At 34.5% G+C, this 21,915-nt stretch overlaps 3 protein-coding genes across 3 annotated transcripts; all 3 read right to left on the bottom strand.

Annotated features, from left to right (window-relative positions):
- Window positions 1-1,810: 1,810 nt before the first annotated feature.
- LOC308678769 (olfactory receptor 14C36-like) lies at window positions 1,811-2,734 on the bottom strand (the record flags this gene model as incomplete). The annotated part of the gene is made up of 1 exon (XM_081346001.1): window positions 1,811-2,734. The coding sequence occupies one exon, from the start codon at window positions 2,732-2,734 to the stop codon at window positions 1,811-1,813; it is 924 nt and encodes a 307-aa protein (XP_081202127.1).
- Window positions 2,735-10,206: 7,472 nt separating this feature from the next.
- LOC308678768 (olfactory receptor 14L1-like) lies at window positions 10,207-11,139 on the bottom strand (the record flags this gene model as incomplete). Its single annotated transcript, XM_081346000.1, has 1 exon — window positions 10,207-11,139. The coding sequence occupies one exon, from the start codon at window positions 11,137-11,139 to the stop codon at window positions 10,207-10,209; it is 933 nt and encodes a 310-aa protein (XP_081202126.1).
- Window positions 11,140-11,389: 250 nt separating this feature from the next.
- On the bottom strand, window positions 11,390-19,789 carry LOC308678767 (olfactory receptor 14A16-like; the record flags this gene model as incomplete). The annotated part of the gene is made up of 3 exons (XM_081345999.1): window positions 11,390-11,407; window positions 15,524-15,680; window positions 18,882-19,789. 3 exons carry the CDS (start codon window positions 19,787-19,789, stop codon window positions 11,390-11,392), a joined length of 1,083 nt encoding a protein of 360 aa, XP_081202125.1.
- Between the last annotated feature and the right edge of the window lie 2,126 nt (window positions 19,790-21,915).

Raw genomic sequence — 21,915 nt, 5'->3', positions numbered from 1 at the left:
ACTTGATTTCCTCTTTTTCCCATAATGTTCTCTTTCACCAACCTAAAATTAATACAATTCTTGTTATTTTAGTGAATGATAATTCAGTATAAAAGATTTCTAATATTTCTACAGATAATAATCACATCAATATAATATTCCTTTTCTGTCTAGTCATTCTGGTTGTCTCATCATAGATCTTATTTACAGTTCTTGTTTACATTTGTTTTTCCCACAATGTTCAAAAAATTCTCACTGGTTAAGAATTTTTCAAAGTTAATTACATTTAAATATTTAAGTCTATACTTTTACCTTTCTTAAGGAAGAAATAAGACTAAAAAAAGAGAAAAAAAGAATAAGAATAAAAAAATTAAAAAATAGTATGCTACTTAAAATCCCTATTTCCTATAAGCTAATAGATATTTATTTCCAAAAAAATTCAGTTTTTTACCATAATTAAAAATATATTTAATCTTTAAATATTCCATTTAATAAATCTAGTCCTCTAGTCTTTTAACTCTTATTCAAAACATTGTTAATCCATTGTAATTTTATTAAAGTCAATCGCCTTTAAATATCTAAAACATTTCCTTTATGTAAGCCATTCCAACTCTTTTATATTATTCATATCAAGAAATAAAATAAAAAGAAAGAAGAAAAAGAAATTACTATGTTACTTGAGGGGCTCTTCCCTCTTAAAATCAAATTCATATCAAAAAAATTTCTATTTCTTTAATCATATTTCGACAGTGTTTCTTTTTTAAATATTGTCTCTGATAGGCCCCATCATCTATTTTCTTAATTTTCACTTTAGCGTTTCTCTTTTGCCCAATATCTTTCTTAATCAATTTGCTCTGCTGAATCAAAGAATCTTTCCATATTCTTGTAAGTGTTACTGTAAATATAAAAGGTAAGTCAAGCACAATATCTTTGTGAAAGGCATTTGCCCTTTCATTTTTTGTTGAAAATCTTTTTCTTTCTTTTTCTCTCTGCTTGTCTTATCATTTTTTGTCTTTCCAGTTCTAGTGTTTTTCCTGGAATCTCTGCAGTCCATTTTGTCCAATCTTTTTTCTTATCCTCAAATTTGCTTTGTGGTGTTAAAGTATAAGTTATCTTTTCCAAATCCAGTATTTCTTTTTCTCCCACTTGGGTTAAATCATACTTCTTTGTTTTATTAGGTTCCATCTTTAAGTCTCTATCCTCATATTTGTATTCAGTTGTCTGTTTTATCTATTCCTTCTCTGTTGTTGTTTCCTGGGATTTTTGATGTTGTTGTTGTAAAGTTAAATTGGAGATGAATTGGTTTATATTTTCAAAGTAATTTTGGATTTCTTTGTGGTTTGAAATCATTGTTATTTGAATTAGTTGCAACATATCATATGTCTCCTCTTAAAAAGTATTTACCTTTTCTCGATAAGTTCTTTCTATAAATGTCTGATTTTCTAGGATGACCAAGAATCCAAATGTTCTTTTCTCTGCAAATAGCTTTAGGGTCAGAGTTAAATAGATAATTATAATTCAGAAACTTCAAAAAAGTTTTTTTTTGTTCTTTTTTTGTTCCATGAAGTTTGTAAGTCTCACTTTGTCTGTGGCCCAGATTGTTTTCTTTTTTATCGCAGCTGCTCTGTATTTTTAGAGCTTTGAAAGTCACAAGTAGAGATTAGTTTTTTTCCAGATTTTGCCAAGTTCTGTATGAAAGCCATAGCTGTTGTAGTCTTCATCCACCACTAGATGTCAGCACTGATTTATTTTTTTTCAAATTTTCAAAATGAAAATTTCAGCTGTCTTATTTTCCCCTTTTGAAAATAAGAAGGTACACAACTCATTCTCCTTAAAAAAATAATAACTTCTGACCAAAAATTCTCAAAAGAGCAACTTTGATGTCTTTGTTTCTCAAGCTGTAGATTAAGGGATTCAACATAGATGGAATAATGGAATACATTAATGTTATTATAAAATTTGGATGTGATACACTGTCTGTTGTAGGTTTGAGGTAAGCAAGGCAAGTAGTAAATAAAAATACGAAAAAAACAACCAGATGTGGTAAGCAAGTAGAGAAGGCCTTTTTTCTTCCTTGAACAGAAGGAATTCTCAGAACTGCAGAGAAGACATGCACATAACTCATAATGACAAAGGCAAAACAACCAGTGGCTAACATAGCACTGAAAATTTGAAATCCAATTTCAGATACATATAATTCAGAACAGGCAATCTTAAGTAAATATGGAATTTCACAGAAAAACTGGTTTATTCTATTAGAGCAGAAAGGAATCATAAAAGTGACAGTAGTGTGTAATGAAGCATTGAGAAGGCTGGCAGTCAATACAGCAGCAATCATCTTGGTACAAGCCTTCCTGTTCATTATCATTTCATAATATAAAGGGTTACAAATGGCAATATATCGATCATAGGCCATGACAGTAAGAAGAGAAATATCACAGCTCAGGAAAAATAACAAAAACAGGACTTGGGCAACACATCCAGAATGAGAAATACTTCTAATATTTGTAAGAAAATTAAAAAGAGTTTTAGGAACAATGACTGACACTGAACCAATGTCTTGCATGGCTAAATTCATTAGGAAGAAGTACATGGGGACGTGAAGATGGTGGTCAAAAACAATGGCAGAGATGATGAGAAGATTCCATGTTACTGTCATTAAATAGAGTATCAGTAGTAATGTGACATGCATAATCTGTAGCTCCCAAATCTCTGAGAATTCCCAAAGAAAAAACTCAGAAGTATCATTAGCCATTCTTAAACAATACACCCTAGAAGAAAAGGGAAAAGAATTGTTAAAATATTTCCTATTCAGTACAGTTTGGAGTAAGTTGTAGAATGATGGATTAACTTTTAGTGAAGATCATATTAAAACCTGATTCTAAAAATGTATTAAAACATCCTGAATATAATGAAATTGTGTTTTCTTAAAATTAGGATGATTACTCTTAAAGATATTTAACCACTGTCAATTTCTTAGGTCTTGGGCTTAGAGATATTTGAATGTATTTGTTCATTTACACTAACCTTATCAGAAATAGGAGCCTAAAGCAAGAAGGTTACTTTTATCAAGTCAGATAAAAGCTGCTGGAATTTGAAGTATTTTCAAGCATGCCAATGTGATAATTGAATTTGCTATTTTTCTTTCTCTAAGTTTTTTCAGCTTTAACTGGCACAGTTAAGGCAGGTACAATACACTACCATTATGTGCTGAAATGAATTTGATGTACTATAACACACAACTTTAATAGAACAGGTTTTGAAATTTCATAGAAGTAGCTCTAGAATTCTGTGTCTGAGTTTTGTAAATTTTTCCTGACTTAGAATTACCATCTCTATTAAACCTCTTTCTTTAATTAGAAACATTTTATTTGTGTTGGGTTATGATTAGCTTTATTTATTTATTTAGGCATCTGTGAACAGAGCAAAAGTTTTTGTTACTTTTAAAGCATCATTTAAATTTTAAGGTTTCATATATATATATATATATGATACACACATACACACACACATATACATATACATATACATATACATACATATACATACACACACACACACACACACACATATAAACTTATATGATCTGAGTTATGGCATTGGTTATATTTTTTAAACCTTTGAATGATCTTTTCATCTTTACCTAGCTCTACACAAAAGGAAGATTATGAAAATAGCTTCTAATGCGAACCTCCAACTCTATTTGATAACTTAATTTGAATTAAGAACTCTATATGATCATCTTGTTTATAAAGTGAATGAAAATGATTTGAAGAGTCTATTTAAACACTGACACAGCCCTAGGTTTTAAGGATACATATAAAATGAAAAAGAAAACATATTAGATTAAAGGATAATAATTGAAATTAAATTACATGAGATTATGGTATTTTTTACTCAACTAAATCTCAGCCACTAACCTGAAAAATTGAAGAATGTCTGTATAATACCTAAAGCAGGAGGTGGAGGGGAAACTGATGGAAAAAGTACTGTTTGTTCTATTTGATTAATTTAGAATGTTTTAAGTTCTAGTGTTGTTTATTTCCATCTCTCCCCTTAAATAAAAGTTCCTGAAGAATGATTTCTCCATAAATAGTTAACTCCTAAATTGTAATCTGTACTTTGTTGGAATTTTAATTGCAAAGGAAAGGGAAGACTTATGAATATTTAAAGGAAGAAAGTGACAAATAGTGTATAATTCAAAATAAATAGAAATTAATGACTTACCATCTCTATCTATGTTTATTCACGAAGATTTCTTTATTATTCTCTTTCCAAAGCCACCAGTAATTTTTTTTTGTGCTATATTTTCATGAGATTTTATCTATTTTTTCTTGCCATTTCTCCAAGGATTTTTTTTTTAAAAAACAGTCTCAGTTCATAGTATAAATAATCTACTGGGATGGATTCTTAAAAAAAAACCAAACAAAGGCAACAAACCTTCTTAATAAATTACCCAGGTGTCTTTATTATTATAATGGAAGACAGGGGTGGGAGAGGGAGAGAAGAGGGCTAAATTGTATGTCAGTCATGAAAAAGCCATCAGCACTAAATCTGCGTTTATCACTTTTTAAGCAATGAAAAACTAAACTGCCTCAATTTCATAATCTTTTAATTTTAAAGATTTCAACAGCACTTAAACTTACAATTTACCACTCTCTGAGTGGTTTTCAGAGTCAGCATATTTTCCTCAACAATCTGGGTCCTCATTTTACTGACCTTGAAATGATGGAAGGCTGTCAGCTCCTTCTATCATTTATTTTGGTTTTATGGGGTGGGAGATTCAATTATTGTTACTTAATACTCAGGATAATTTTGTTGCTATTCATACAGCATATTGTATGAGATGAGATATTTTGGATTCTGAAAGGACAGTGATATGCAGAATTGTTCTGAGTTCTTTGTGGTATAAGTAATCCCTAAAAATCCCTTGTCAGCTCATTTGCTGCATATTATCTTAAAAATCCAAGATTGACAAACATTTTGCTGAATAGGAGTTGTTCCCAGCTATATTTTAGAGAGATTCCTATCTCAATGGGAAGAATGATCGTGAAAGTACAATAGAAACAGATTATGCTTCTAGGTGATGTAACATCTCTCTTTCTCTCACACACATATATATTTCAGTCAGAATAGAGCTAGAAGGGACTTTGCAGGTGCTCAGGCAGGAGACCCTATACCAGGGGATTCAAATTGCCAGCCCGTGGGCTGGATGTGTCACGTGGAAGTCATGCCCACCCCATTGCCAGAAATGGCAAAACTGTCCTGATACATTGTACAACGTCACGTAATGTCATGAGTTTGACATGTCTGCCCTATACCATTTCAGACAAGTGACTATTCAGTCTCTTCTTAAAAACCTCCACTGTTGAAGCACCCTCAACTTCTGAAGGCAAACTGTTCCAGTGGTTAATTGTACTCACTGTTAAGAAGTTTCTCCTTAATTCCAGGTTACTTCTCTCCTTGATTAGTTTTCCTCCATTGTTTCTTGCCCTCTGATGCTTTGGAAAATAAGTTGAATCCCTCCCTTTTGTGGCAGCCCCTTAAATACTGGAATACTGCTATCATGTCCCCATTAGTCCTTCTTTTCTCTAGACTGGCCAAACCAGTGGTGGGATTCAAATATTTGAACAACTGGTTCTCTGTGTGGATGCTGCTTCCAGAAGTCCATTCTGGGCCTGGGCAACAAAAAATTAGGTACTGGTTCTGCTGAAGTGGTGCAAAATGTCTGAGTCCCACCACTGGGCAAACCCAACTCCTGCAGCCTTTCTTCATATGTTTTAGTCTCCAGGCCTTTAATCATCTTAGTTGCTCTTCTGTGCACTTTTTCCAAAGTCTCAACATTTTTTTTGTAATGTGGTGACTAAAACTGGATACAGTATTCCAGGTGTGGCCTTACTAAGGCTTTATAAAGTGGTATTAATACTTCACATGATTTTGATTCTATGCCTCTGTTTAAATGGATTTGGCTGCTGCCACACACTGCTGGCTCATATGTAAGTTATCATCAATTAGGACTCCACGGTCCCTCTCACAGTTACTGTTTTTGAATCAGGTTTCACCTAATCTTTGGTTTTACCTTTGGTTTTTCCTGTCTAAGTGTAAAACCTTGTTTTTTCTCCACTTTAAATTGCATTTTGTTTGATAGATCTCATTGTTCAAATCTTTCAAGATCTTTTTGAATCCTGAACTTCTCTTCTGGGCTGTTGGCTATTCCTGACAGCTTAGTATCATTTGAAAATCTGATGAATTTTCTTTCTACTTCCTCATTTAAATCATTTATGAAGATATTGAAGAGTATTGGGCCTAAGATAGAACCTTGTGGTACCAGTTGATATCAAGGTAGTTAAAGTCTCCCATTACTACTGTGGTGTGTTTCCTACATACATTTGTTAATTGATGAGCAAAAAAATCCATCTATTTTTCTTCTTGATTTCTTCTTCTAGCAACGTCATATTTTTCTCATTTTTGTATTGACCCATATGGAATCTAGGAGGTTTTCATCCTTGGTTTTATGGACTTCTGTTGAGATGTAGTGACCTTTTATATATAAAGTAACTCCACCTCCTCTTTTGTTTGGTATATTTCTTTTGAATAGTTAATATACGTCCATCAGTACATTCTAGTCATGTTTCATCTCACCAAGTTTCAATAATGATAACTATATCATATCTGCCTTCATGTACTAGCACTTCACGTTCATCCTGTTTTTCCCTAAACTTTGTGCATTTACATATAGTCATTTGAGTCCTTTATGAGTCCTAGGTATTTTCTTACATCTCCTACTTTGTAACTGGGTTTTCCATCCTTTCCATCACTCTATACTTCATTGTGTGTGTGTGTTTCTTTATTTCTTCTTTGTCTTTATTCCTTATGTAATTGATTATCTAGTAGTTTTTGCTTGGAATTAGGTTGTAATAGTTGTGAAAATTGGACCCACTACCCCTTCAATTTTAGTTTAAAGCCCTTATTGTAAAATCAGCCAGTCATTTTCTGAATATATTCTTTCCAGTTCTTGTGAGGTTCACTCCATCCCTTGCCAGTAACCCTTCATGGTCTAGGAAACCAAAGTTCTCTTGATGACACCAGTTTTTAAGCCAGTGATATGTTTCCAAAATTCTTTGCTCCCTCATTGGATGTTGGCCTTTTGTTGGAAATATAGATGAAAACACCACTTGTGCTCCTAATTCTTTAACTTTCTTCCCTAATCTCTTGTTATTGTTTTTAGATTCATTGTCGTGTCATTGGTCCCCAAGTGTAAGAAAGGAAAGGAGTAGTAATCTGTTGAGGTCATTATTTTAGTAGGTTCTCAGTTACATCTTTGATTTTTGCTTCGGGGGGGACAACATACTTCCCTTGATTGACTGTTTGGTCTGAACAGTCAAGAAACATTTTGCATTTTTTCCTTCATATCTCAAAATGTCAGGAACTTGTGATTCAAACTCATTGAAGCAAGTACAACTTTCCAAAATGTCATTCGGTCAGGAATGTGGTTCCTAGACAGATTAGCTCATTTGTGGTAACTATGCATTTTATGAATATTTTGGCTTGTGTGGTAACCTTGAACAGGAAGCATTTTACTGCTTGATTTTTTGGGAGGACAGGGGAATATGCAAAATGTTGAAAATGACTTATACAAATAAATACATATTTTTCTCCCAGTTTATTTTGGAAATATGTGAACAAAAATGACAATGTTCCTTACTCTTCCATCTTTACTAAAGTTTTATTAACAAATATTTCACCAGATGACTGTTAATCCATCATTCCAAAGTCTTAATATATGTGCATATATGTACTTTATATAGGAAAGAATCATAATAGTATCTTTAAAAAGACCTGTAAAACAATGAGTGTAGAAATCTGTCCATACATCTGTCAGTCTTCATTTTTATAGGTATGGGAATGGTATTTAATTCTATAAAAATGTATTTTCAATGAGAATAACTTTCACTATTTTCCAGATAAAATACCTCATGGCAAAAGTGAAGTTTATTTAGTATTTTCCATATACTAAAATATTAACAGAACCAAACATTTTCCAATTCTTTGGGTATATCAATATAATTGTAAGTAAATTGGCAGTTCCTAAGATTAATTTTTTAAATTAACAATTTGTATAACATTATCTGTCTATCTTTTCCATTTCTTTCCAGCCTCTTTTTATATATCCTGAAGAAAACTAACAGGAATATATATTTTCTGAAGATAAGCAATCAAATTCTTAAGCAATTAACAAAGAGTTCTTAGTGGGAGGTAGCACTTAGCTTGCATTCTCTCCATCTGTCCTGTTTTACTTAGAAGGAACATCAAATGTAAGCTTTAACTATATTTTAAGTTAAATAAAAATATGAAAAAATAATAGTAAAATCACAATATAAACATCCTAAAATTAATTATTGTTTTATAAATATTTCTATGTTTACTAGCTTATTAAACTTTGAAACTAAAACATTGACAAAAGAAATGAAGAAATTTAAATCTTTTATTTATTATGGGGTAATATGGAGAGCCAATCAAAGTAAATGTTCTCAAAGCATAAAAAGTTCTTAATGTAACCTTGTATGAATTTGCTTGGAATTGAACTTGACTTGAAGGAAACTGCCAATATGAAATGGAGATATGAAAGAAAATATTGGCTGGTCAGCATTGTAAATAATGCAACAGAGAAATGTTCTATATTCACCGGGGTTAGTATTGCTTTAATAGACCCTAACCATAACCATAACCATTGTCAGATATGTATCTTAGGTAAGCAAAGAAAGCAGTAAAAGAAAACAGGGTAAAGACAGTAAGATGTAGCAGAGAAATGGAGAAAGCCTTTAAAAGACTTTTAACAACAAGTGCAGAAATTTGTGCATACAACTGACAGCCTTTGTTTTATAGGATAGGGAATTGCATCTGTTTCTATCAAAATATATACAAATTGTTACATCTAACTGTTTTTCCATGCAAATCAATGAGAAAATCTTTCACTTTTAGCCAAAGCTATATTTTCCACATAAAATGCCTTGTGCCTAAAGTGAAATGTATCAAATAACATTATTTTCCACATACTAAAATGTTAATAGAACAAAACTTGTCCCAAGCTAATTGTAATTATATTGATATACCCAGAAAATCAGGAAAGGTCCTTAAAGCAGTCCCTAAGATTTATTTTTAAAATTGAATAGCCACATCAGCAAAGATGAAATCAGGCTTATAAAAGAATAAAATGAACATTTTAAGCTAGAGTTAGTTACCTGCAATATGAATGATGGTTATATAAACTGTATGTCGTATGTCTATATTTTTCTTTCCTAATCAAATGCAAATATAGATAAGTACATAGTTCACACTTCCTTTTAATTAAATGACTTCTGACCAAGAAGTCTTGAAATGCTCTTTCAACTTTGATGTCATTACTTCTTGTACTGAAGATCAATGGATTGGTCCTGGGTGGAGTAACGGAATACATAATTGTAATTATGTAGTCAGGATAGGATGGATTGTTAGATATGTATCTTAGGTAAGCAAAGAAAGCAGTAAAAGAAAAAAGGGTAAAGACAGTTAGATGTAGCAGAAAAATGGAGAAAGACTTTTACTGAATTTTAATCACTAATTATGTTTAATGGCATAATTTTATAGTCTTTTGTAAAAAATAATTTAAAAATATTTTACAGGATTCAAATGACCTGAGGACATAGATAGATAAACCTCCAAATGGCCTTAATGACTCTCAGAAAGAGAGCTAACAACCACACAAGTGCAAGGAATATAAATCCTTGCATTCTCCATCATTCAGTCAGAAATGAAGAAACTTCACGGATGAAAAGCCAAACGCCTTCTAATAAAAACAAGAAAGTTCAGTTGCCTTTTGAAAAAAAAAGCAAAATCACATTTGGGACAGTTTAAAATATATTTTGATGGAATGTAATGCAATTTGAGAATTGCATAAACATGAAGTCTTTCAGACCTCTGCACAGGTTTCTTTCAGAAGTGTTTTAAAGATTTAAGAATCTAGCCCATTGCATGTATATGTATATAACAGTTTAGTTTTGAAATCTAACTGACTCTAACTTTATACATTTCATTTCAATATCTTTTCACATATCCTGAAGAAAAATAACATGAACTATACTTTTCTGAGGATATTCTTCCAAAGGCTTAAGCAGTTAACAGTCAGTGTGAATTAACCCTTAGCCTATACTGGCTTAACTCATGAACTACGTACTGCAGCTAAAAAATTCAAACTTGTTTAAAATGAAATGACATCTGACCAAAAAGTCTTGAAACAGCAACTTTGATTTCCTTGTTTCTCATGCAGTAGATGAACGGATTCATCATGGAAGGAGTAATGGAATACGTAATCGTTATTAAGAAGTCAAGGGGGGTTGGACTGTCAGATATGGGCTTTAGATAAGCAAAGCAACCAGTAAACATAAATATGGAAAAAACAGTGAGGTGTGGTAGACACGTAGTGAAGGCCTTTTTTCTTCCTTGAACTGAAGGAATTCTTAGAACAGCAGAGAAGACATGCACATATGTGACAAGGACAAAAATAAAACAACCCATTGCTAATATAGCACTGAAGATTACAACTCCGGTTTCAGATACATATATACCAGGACAGGCAATCTTAAGTAAATAAGGGATTTCACAGTAGAACTGATTGATAATATTAGAACAGAAAGGAGTCATGAAAGTGAAAATAGTGTGCAATGAAGCATTGAGAAGACTGGCTGTCCATACACCTCCAATCATTTTGGTGCAGGCTTTCCTGTTCATTATCATTTCATAATGTAAAGGGTTACAAATGGCAATATACCGATCATAAGCCATCAAAGTGAGGAGTGATACATCACAGGTCATGAAGAAGAAGAAGAACATGACTTGGGCAATACATCCAGAATAAGAAATAGTCCTAATGTTCATAAGAATATTAAAAACAGCTTTGGGGATAATGACTGAAACTAAACCAACATCTTGCATGGCTAAATTCATTAGGAAGAAGTACATGGGTGTGTGAAGTTGATGGTTAAAAACAACAGTAGTGATGATGAAAAGGTTCCCTGTTATCGTTGTTAAATACAGTATCAGTAGTAAAACTATATGGATAATCTGTAACTCCCAATTTTTTGAGAATTCCCAGAGAAAAAACTCAGATGTGTCATTATCCATTCCTAAAATTTTCACTCTAAAAGAAAAGGAATTTTAAAGTATTTACTATTCAATACTATTTCAGTGAAAATTCAATGAAGATCACATTAAACCTTTTTTCTAAAAATATACTAAAACTGTCTGAGCAATAGCAGTTCAATAGAAGAGTGGATTTAATATGTAAGCCATTCCGATGCTGATTATTTTCATCTCTTTCCTTTTAAAAAGTGTCTGAAAAATCATTTCTCTATAGGCTCCAATCCCTTGTAATCTAAATTTCACTGAAATTCTAATTGCAAAGGAAAAGAAGATTTAGGAACATTTAAAAGAAGAAAAGAACAAATAAAGTACAATTCAAAGCATAAATAAATGAATGACTCACCATCCTGATCCACATTTATTCTTCCAGATTTCTTTATTTGTTTTCTTATTATCTTTCTAAAGCCATTAGTGAGATGTTTTCTATATTTGAATTTCCATGAAATTTTATCTAGTGTTCTTGCCATTTTTTAGACAATGAGGAAGACAAAGCAACCAAATCCTAATGTAGAACTGTACATATTTCAAATTTAGGGTACATATAGATTAGAACAAGCAATTTTATGTAAATATGGGATTTTACTGACTTACGATATTAGACAGAAAGAAATAGTGAATGTTGTACTAGTTCAGTTTTAAAAAATAAAATTAAATTACATGAAACCATGGTAATCCTTCATACTCAGCCAAATCTCCACATTTGACTTGAATAACTGAAGAATGTTTGTACCAGTGGTGGGTTTCAGCTGGTTCTCACCGGTTCAGCAGAACCGATACCTAATTTGTTGTTGAGTTTGGTGAACTGGTTGTGATAAATCTGTTTTCTGGAACAAGTCTGGTTTCCGTTCAACGTCCTTCCAGGTGGGCAAAAAAGTACAAGAGAGGAGCAACAGAAATGGAGAGGTGGCGCCTTTAATCACATCACTCAGGGGAAAACTAGGTGATGTTTCTCAGAGGTAATTTCAAGAATAGATGCTTCATCTCTCTAGTTTTTGTATTGGTGCATACGGGAAAGGGGGTGAGGCCACCAAGTATTAGCTAGGGTTGTGGCTCTGGAACGTTTTCCTGTCTAGCTATACAGATCACAACCAATGATGAGCTTTCACTCTTAAAGGGTTCTGTGATTTCATGCATTAAACTCTAATGTAGTTCTTTGTAGCAGAATGGGCTGTCCTATTTTATACCAAGATCTATGATTTAAATTTAAATAGGAGAATTTCAATTTCATATATTAAATCTTAGTTTAGTGTTTTAATATAATAAGCACTATTTACGTGACAGGTGCTATTTCAGATGGCAAATAGTGGTTCAGTGGCAGCAACCTCTGATTTCATATAGCAAATACATGAAGTAATAAACTAACTTTTGGTATATTTTTTTCATAAAACAATCATTAGTGCAGACAGCTGGTTGTTAAATTGGTTTGTACAGTAACCAAAGTTGGAGGTGAAGGTAGAAACTGTGGGAAAATATATTGCTTTCTTTATTATCTTGATTAATTTAGGATATATTAGTCCTGAAGCTGTTTATTTTTATCTCTCCCCTAAAATGTAAGTTCCTGAAGAATGATTTGTCTATTGGCAGCTATATTATAATCTGTATTTTGTTGGATTTTTAATTGTAAAGGAAAGGGAAGACTACTGAATATTTAAGGACAGAAAGGGATAAATAATGTATACTTGAAAATAAAAATAAGTAAATGACTTACCATATTTATCCATATTTATTCATGCAGTTTTCTTTTTTTATTATTGACTTTCCAAAGCCATGAGTAAGATTCTATGCTATGCTTCATTTTAATGAGATTTTATCTATTTTTTTTTCTTGCCATTTCCCCAAGGATTTTTTTTTAAAAAAATGATAGTATATATAACCCACAGGGGGAGGTTTAAAAACAAACAAACAGAGGCAACAAAACCTCCCTAAGAGATTGCCCAAGTGTCCTTATTATTATAATGGGGGAGAGAGAAGAGGACTAATTTGAAGACTCAATAATTTAAAAAAAGATGGACACTTAATCTGACTATATTTTTTTAAGATGAAAATCTAAGTTGTCTCAATTTTATAATATTTTAGTTTTAGATTAAGAATGGCATGTTATCAACTTTTTCTATCATTTATTTTGGTTTTATTAAAAAAATGTTGCTATTCATATAACATGTTGTGTGACACGCAGAATTATTTTGAGTTCTTTGTGACATAAATTACTTGAAACTCACTTTGCTTTCATATTTTCTATGTATTATTTTGAAAATCCAAGATTGAGAAATATTTTGCTGAGTGGGAGCTGATCCTAGCAAAATATTTGAAAAGTTGCAATTAGAATGGGAATATTTACTATGAAAAAAATAATATTACACTTTAGGTAATGTAACATCTCCCCCCCCCCACTCTTCCTCTGTCTCTATCTCTATGTCTCCCTCTCTCTCTCCCTCCCTCTCCCTTTCTCTCTCATTCTCACACACACACACAAAGAGAGAGACAGAGGGGGAGAGACTACACACACACTCACACAAATATTTCAGGAAACATTTTGCTTAGTTTTTACTTCATACCTCAAAATGTAAGGAAATTGTGTTGCAAATGAGCTGAAGCAGCTACAGCTTTCCAAAATTTCATTCCCTTATGAATGAAGGCTCCTGGATTTTGGACACATTCCTCAAATTAGCCCATCTGAGACAACTATGTATTTTATAGGTTCTTTTCTCTGTGTGGTAACCTTGAATAGGCAGCATTTTACTGGCTAAATTTCTTCTTTTTGAATATGCAAAACACTGGAAATCTGATATTCAAACAAATATTTATTTTCTTCCCTTTTTAAAAAAAAATGTGTGAATGAAATTGGAAAAACACAAAAAGTATCGGCCATGTTACCACCCACCATGTTCGAGAGTTCATTGAAGCCTGGCACTCCACAAGCAATTCCATCAACAGACATATTGATCTACAAGCAGCATATGAACCCCTCAGAATCCAAATCAATCAAACAGCCATCTAGAGACAGCACCAACCTTGAAGCCCCTCTCCCCCTCCCTCAGCAGCTCACCTTCCAATGATCCTGATTTGATGTAATCTCCACATCACAAGGCCTGTCACCAGCCTCTCTCTGATGACTCACACCTGTCCCATCACAAGACCCTCACTTGACATTCCCACACCTGAAACCCTTATATAAGTAGAACACTGACACAGACATCCACTAAACACCACTGAAGATGTTACCTAGGCTGGCAATGAAACTTTCGGAAAGCAACTCTCAAGCTTGGGGTATGAACCTACACCGTCAATGTCTTCAGTCCTAGAAGGGAATTTGATCAAAGCTATATCTCCTAGATAAAATATGTCTTGCTTAAAGTGAATTGAGTCAAACAAGTCTACTTTCTATGCACTAAACTATTTAACAATCTGATGATAGAGAATTTTAAATATATAGGGAAATATAGCTTTGATTAAATCTTAATATATTACTCATCCATCTGCATGAAGAAACTGATAGATGCAACAGTTTAAAATATATTTTGAAAGAACTTGAATTTCCATATTTCATAATAATGAAGACAGGCTTATGCACAGATTTCTGCACTGGATGCTTTTAGAAGTATTTTAAAGACTTTAAAGTATTTAATTCATTGCAGATATAATAGTTCAGTTTTGAAAACTAACTGACACTTCCTCTTTCTTTCTATTTTAGCATCTTTTCACATATCTTGAAGAAAAATAATATGAAATATATATATTATATACTTCCAAAGACTTGAGAAATTAACAAACAGGTATAGCTGGCAGTTAGCACCTAGCCTTTACTGGCTCAACTCAGGAAATACATACTTTAGGTACAAAATTCACACTTCTTTAAAATAAAATGACATCTGACCAAAAAGTACTGAAAGAGCAACTCTGGTATCCTTGTTTCTCGTGCTGCAGATGAATGGATTCATCATGTATGGAATAAGAGAAAACTTACAGTGATTATAAAGTTGAGGTGGATGGATGTCAGATCTGGGCTTAAGATAAGCAAAGGAACCAGTAATGAAAAATATGCAGAAGACAATAAGGTGTGGTAGACAAGTACTAAAGGTCTTCTTCCTTCCTTGAACCAAAGGAATTCTGAGAACAGCAGAGAAGACTTCTACATAAGTCACAAGGACAAAAGTTAAACAACCAAATGTTAATGCAGCATGGAAGATTAGAACTCCAGTTTCAGATATATAAAAACCAAGATAGGCAATCTTAAGTAAATAAGGGACTTCACTGTAGAATTGATTAATAATATTAGAACAGAAAGGAGTCATGAAAGTGAAAATAGTGTGTAATGAAGTATTGAGAAGGCTGGCTGTCCATGTAACACCAAATATTTGGTGCAGACCTTTCTGTTCATTATCATTTCATAATATAAAGGGTCACAAATAGCAACATATCGATCATAAGCCATGAGAGGAAGGAGGCATATATCACAGGCCAGGAAGAAGAAGAAGAACATAACTTGGGCAACACAGCCAGAATAAGAAATAGTCCTAATGTTCCTAAGAGTATTTATTTATTTATTTATTTAATACTATTTCTATACCGCCCTTCTCCCGAAGGACTCAGGGCGGTGAACAGGGCAAGAATAAAAATACAGATTACAAAAGTTAAAACAAGATTAAATAAATACCCACATACTAAAATACATCTTTAAAACCCAATAAAATAGCCATAACAAACCCCCCCCCAATCCCTTCATCAGGCCAGGCTAGCTTGTTGAAAAAAGTATGTTTTTAGGTCGCGGCGAAAGGAGCGAAGGTCGGGCGCCATCCGGAGCTCAACCGGTAGCTGATTCCATAGCTCCGAGGCGCCCACAGAGAAGGATCTCCCCCTGGGGGCCACCAGTCGACATTCTCTGACCGGTGGCGCCCTGAGGAGGCCCTCTCTGTGGGAACGCACAGGGCGGAGGGAAGTCGATGCTGGCAGCAGGTGTTCCCTCAGGTACTCCGGACCCCTGCCATGTAGGGCTTTGAATACCATTACTAGTACCTTGAATCTCACCCGGAAGGCAACCGGTAACCAATGCAGCTCGCGGAGCAGAGGTGTAACATGGGAGTATTGGGAGACTCCCAACACAACTCTCGCGGCTGCATTCTGTACCAGTTGGAGCTTCCGGGTGGTCCTCAAGGGCAGCCCCATGTAGAGAGCGTTGCAGTAGTCTAGTCGAGAGGTCACGAGCGCATGAGTGACCGTGCATAGATCATCCCGGCTTAGATAGGGCCGCAACTGGCGCACCAGGCGAACCTGGGCGAAAGCCCCCCTAGTCACAGCTCCTATGTGGTCTTCCAAGGTAAGCCGTGAATCTAGGAGGACTCCCAAGTTGCGAGCCCTATCTACGGGGGGTAATAGTTCACCCCCCCATAGCGAGAGGTGGAATGTCCGAATAAACCCGGGATGAAGGTATGCAAAGCCACTCGGTCTTGTTGGGGTTGAGTTGAAGTCTGTTCCTCCCCATCCAGACCCGAACTGCCTCCAGGCAACGGGACATCATGTCGAGGGCATCACTGGGGTGGTTTGGGGTCGAAAGGAAAATCTGGGTTTCATCAGCATACTGATGATACCCAACTCCAAAACCACGAATGATCTCACCCAGCGGTTTCATATAGATGTTGAACAGGAGAGGCGAGAGGACCGACCCCTGAGGAACTCCAAAAACGAGAGACCTCGCGGTCGACCTCTGCCCTCCTGCCAACACCGACTGCGAGCGTCCCTGGAGATAGGAGGAGAACCACTGTAAAACCGTGCCTCCCACTCCCAGTCCCCTGAGACGCCGCAGCAAGATACCATGGGCGATGGTATCGAAAGCCGCTGAAAGGTCTAATAGGACCAGAACAGAGGAATGCCCCCTGTCCCGAGCCCTCCAGAGATCATTCACCAGTGCGACCAATGCCGTCTCCGTGCTGTACCCGGGCCTGAAACCCGATTGGTACGGGTCTAGATAATCCGCTTCATCCAGGACCAGAGGGAGCTGATGTGCCACCACACTCTCAACAACCTTCGCAAGAAAGCGAAGGTTGGAGACAGGACGAAAGTTGTTCAATACAGCTGGGTCCAAGGCAGGCTTCTTGAGGAGAGGCCTCATCACCGCCTCCTTCAAGACGGCGGGGAAGCTACCCTCGCTCAGAGAAGCCGATATAACTGCCTGGAACCAGCTGCGTGTCCTCTCCCGGGCTGCATAGACCAGCAAGGAAGGGCACGGGTCCAATAAACATGTGGTGGTGCTCAACCTCCCCATGATCCTGTCCACTTCCTCCAGAGTCACAGAATCAAACTCCTCCCAGGTGATATCGACAAGACCGCCCGTGTCCTGCTCGACAGACTCTGCCCAGTCAGAGTCCAAACCGGTCCGAATCCGAGCGATTTTGTCCGACAGATGCTGTCGATTTTGTCCGACAGATTTATTAAAAACAGCTTTCAGGACAATGACTGAAACTAAACCAATATCTTGCATGGCTAAATTCATTAGAAAGAAGTACATGGGTGTGTGAAGATGATGGTAAAAAACAACAGTAGTGATGATGAAAAGTATCAGTATCAGTAGTAAAACTATATGCATAGTCAGCAGCTCCCAATTTTTTATTTTTATTTATTTTATTTTATTACATTTATATACCGCCCTTTCCCGAAGGACTCAGGGCGGTTTACAGAATTCTCAGAGAAGAAAGCTCCATTCTGAACACCAGGTGGTAAAAATATTTTTCAGCCCTTTTCAAAAATATTTGCTGTATATTATCTTGAAAATTAGACACTGACAAATATTTTACTGGGCAAGAAAGGTGGCAATCAAAATAGTAAATTTGATCATGAAAGTTCAATGTAAACATATTACACTTGTAAGTAACATAACATCTCTCTTTCTCCCTGCAGTGGTTAGAAAGCATCATTGCAGAATAACTCTGCCCACTGCCAGAAGTTTGATCCTGACAGGCTCAAAGTTAACTCAGCCTTCCATCCTTCCAAGATTGGTAAAATGAGGATCCAGGTTGTTGGGGAAAATATGCTGACATTATAAACCATTATAAACAGGGACACATTGATTGATCAGTTCATTGATTGAATGAATGAATGGTTGATTTGCAGTCCATCACTCAGTTTTGCATGACTCCACTTAAAGGAATAAAGGGTTATACACTGATTAAAAATATGAAAAGTCAAAATAACACAATCATGAAAAAGAAAAGATGTCCAAACAAAGACACAATCATAATGACAACAAAAGTAACTTATAGATAATATATACCATACATTTGTCAATATCTGAATGAATAGCCAGATTAGAGAAGATATAACTATTGGGCCTCATTAGCCAAACGCCTTCTAATAAAAACAAGAAAGTTCAGTTGCCTTTTGAAAAAAAGCAAAATCACATTTGGGACAGTTTAAAATATATTTTGATGGAATGTAATGCAATTTGAGAATTGCATAAACACGAAGACTTTCAGACCTCTGCACAGGTTTCTTTCAGATGTATATAACAGTTTAGTTTTGAAATCTAACTGACTCTAACTTTATACATTTCATTTCAATATCTTTTCACATATCCTGAAGAAAAATAACATGAACTATACTTTTCTGAAGATATTCTTCCAAAGGCTTAAGCAGTTAACAGTCAGTGTGAATTAACCCTTAGCCTATACTGGCTTAACTCATGAACTACGTACTGCAGCTAAAAAATTCAAACTTGTTTAAAATGAAATGACATCTGACCAAAAAGTCTTGAAACAGCAACTTTGATGTCCTTGTTTCTCATGCAGTAGATGAACGGATTCATCATGGAAGGAATAATGGAATACGTAATTGTTATTAAGAAGTCAAGGTAGGTTGGACTGTCAGATTTGGGATTTAGATAAGCAAAGCAACCAGTAAACATAAATATGGAAAAAACAGTGAGGTGTGGTAGACAAGTAGTGAAGGCCTTTTTTCTTCCTTGAACTGAAGGAATTCTTAGAACAGCAGAGAAGACAGGCACATATGTGACAAGGACAAAAATAAAACAACCCATTGTTAATATAGCACTGAAGATTACAACTCCAGTTTCAGATACATATAAACCAGGACAGGCAATCTTAAGTAAATAAGGGATTTCACAGTAGAATTGATTGATAATATTAGAACAGAAAGGAGTCATGAAAGTGAAAATAGTGTGCAATGAAGCATTGAGAAGACTGGCTGTCCATACACCTCCAATCATTTTGGTGCAGGCTTTCCTGTTCATTATCATTTCATAATGTAAAGGGTTACAAATGGCAATATACCGATCATAAGCCATCAAAGTAAGGAGGGATACATCACAGGTCAGGAAGAAGAAGAAGAACATGACTTGGGCAATACATCCAGAATAAGAAATAGTCCTAATGTTCATAAGAATATTAAAAACAGCTTTGGGGATAATGACTGAAACTAAACCAACATCTTGCATGGCTAAATTCATTAGGAAGAAGTACATGGGTGTGTGAAGTTGATGGTTAAAAACAACAGTAGTGATGATGAAAAGGTTCCCTGTTATCGTTGTTAAATACAGTATCAGTAGTAAAACTATATGGATAATCTGTAGCTCCCAATTTTTTGAGAATTCCCAGAGAAAAAACTCAGATGTGTCATTATCCATTCCTAAAATTTTCACTCTAAAAGAAAAGGAATTTTAAAGTATTTACTATTCAATACTATTTCAGTGAAAATTCAATGAAGATCACATTAAACCTTTTTTCTAAAAATATACTAAAACTGTCTGAGCAATAGCAGTTCAATAGAAGAGTGGATTTAATATGTAAGCCATTCCGATGCTGATTATTTTCATCTCTTTCCTTTTAAAAAGTATCTGAAAAATCATTTCTCTATAGGCTCCAATCCCTTGTAATCTAAATTTCACTGAAATTCTAATTGCAAAGGAAAAGAAGATTTAGGAACATTTAAAAGAAGAAAAGAACAAATAAAGTACAATTCAAAGCATAAATAAATGAATGACTCACCATCCTGATCCACATTTATTCTTCCAGATTTCTTTATTTGTTTTCTTATTATCTTTCTAAAGCCATTAGTGAGATGTTTTCTATATTTGAATTTCCATGAAATTTTATCTAGTGTTCTTGCCATTTTTTTAGACAATGAGGAAGACAAAGCAACCAAATCCTAATGTAGAACTGTACATATTTCAAATTTAGGGTACATATAAATTAGAACAAGCAATTTTATGTAAATATGGGATTTTACTGACTTACGATATTAGACATAAAGAAATAGTGAATGTTGTACTAGTTCAGTTTAAAAAAATAAAATTAAATTACATGAAACCATGGTAATCCTTCATACTCAGCCAAATCTCCACATTTGACTTGAATAACTGAAGAATGTTTGTACCAGTGGTGGGTTTCAGCTGGTTCTCACCGGTTCAGCAGAACCGATACCTAATTTGTTGTTGAGTTTGGTGAACTGGTTGTGATAAATCTGTTTTCTGGAACAAGTCTGGTTTCCGTTCAACGTCCTTCCAGGTGGGCAAAAAAGTACAAGAGAGGAGCAACAGAAATGGAGAGGTGGCGCCTTTAATCACATCACTCAGGGGAAAACTAGGTGATGTTTCTCAGAGGTAATTTCAAGAATAGATGCTTCATCTCTCTAGTTTTTGTATTGGTGCATACGGGAAAGGGGGTGAGGCCACCAAGTATTAGCTAGGGTTGTGGCTCTGGAATGTTTTCCTGTCTAGCTATACAGATCACAACCAATGATGAGCTTTCACTCTTAAAGGGTTCTGTGATTTCATGCATTAAACTCTAATGTAGTTCTTTGTAGCAGAATGGGCTGTCCTATTTTATACCAAGATCTATGATTTAAATTTAAATAGGAGAATTTCAATTTCATATATCAAATCTTAGTTTAGTGTTTTAATATAATAAGCACTATTTACGTGACAGGTGCTATTTCAGATGGCAAATAGTGGTTCAGTGGCAGCAACCCCTGATTTCATATAGCAAATACATGAAGTAATAAACTAACTTTTGGTATATTTTTTTCATAAAACAATCATTAGTGCAGAGAGCTGGTTGTTAAATTGGTTTGTACAGTAACCAAAGTTGGAGGTGAAGGTAGAAACTGTGGGAAAATATATTGCTGTCTTTATTATCTTGATTAATTTAGGATATATTAGTCCTGAAGCTGTTTATTTTTATCTCTCCCCTAAAATGTAAGTTTCTGAAGATTGATTTGTCTATTGGCAGCTATATTATAATCTGTATTTTGTTGGATTTTTAATTGTAAAGGAAAGGGAAGACTAGTGAATATTTAAGGACAGAAAGGGATAAATAATGTATACTTGAAAATAAAAATAAGTAAATGACTTACCATATTTATCCATATTTATTCATGCAGTTTTCTTTTTTTATTATTGACTTTCCAAAGCCATGAGTAAGATTCTATGCTATGCTTCATTTTAATGAGATTTTATCTATTTTTTTTCTTGCCATTTCCCCAAGGATTATTTTTTTTAAAAAAAATGATAGTATATATAACCCACAGGGGGAGGTTTAAAAACAAACAAACAGAGGCAACAAAACCTCCCTAAGAGATTGCCCAAGTGTCCTTATTATTATAATGGGGGAGAGAGAAGACGACTAATTTGAAGACTCAATAATTTAAAACAAAGATGGACACTTAATCTGACTATAATTTTTAAGATGAAAATCTAAGTTGTCTCAATTTTATAATATTTTAGTTTTAGATTAAAAATGGCATGTTATCAAC

This window comes from Vipera berus (assembly GCF_964194415.1).
Source record: "Vipera berus genome assembly, chromosome: Z".
NCBI lineage: Eukaryota > Metazoa > Chordata > Lepidosauria > Squamata > Viperidae > Vipera > Vipera berus.
This window is presented reverse-complemented; position numbering and strand designations above follow the sequence as displayed.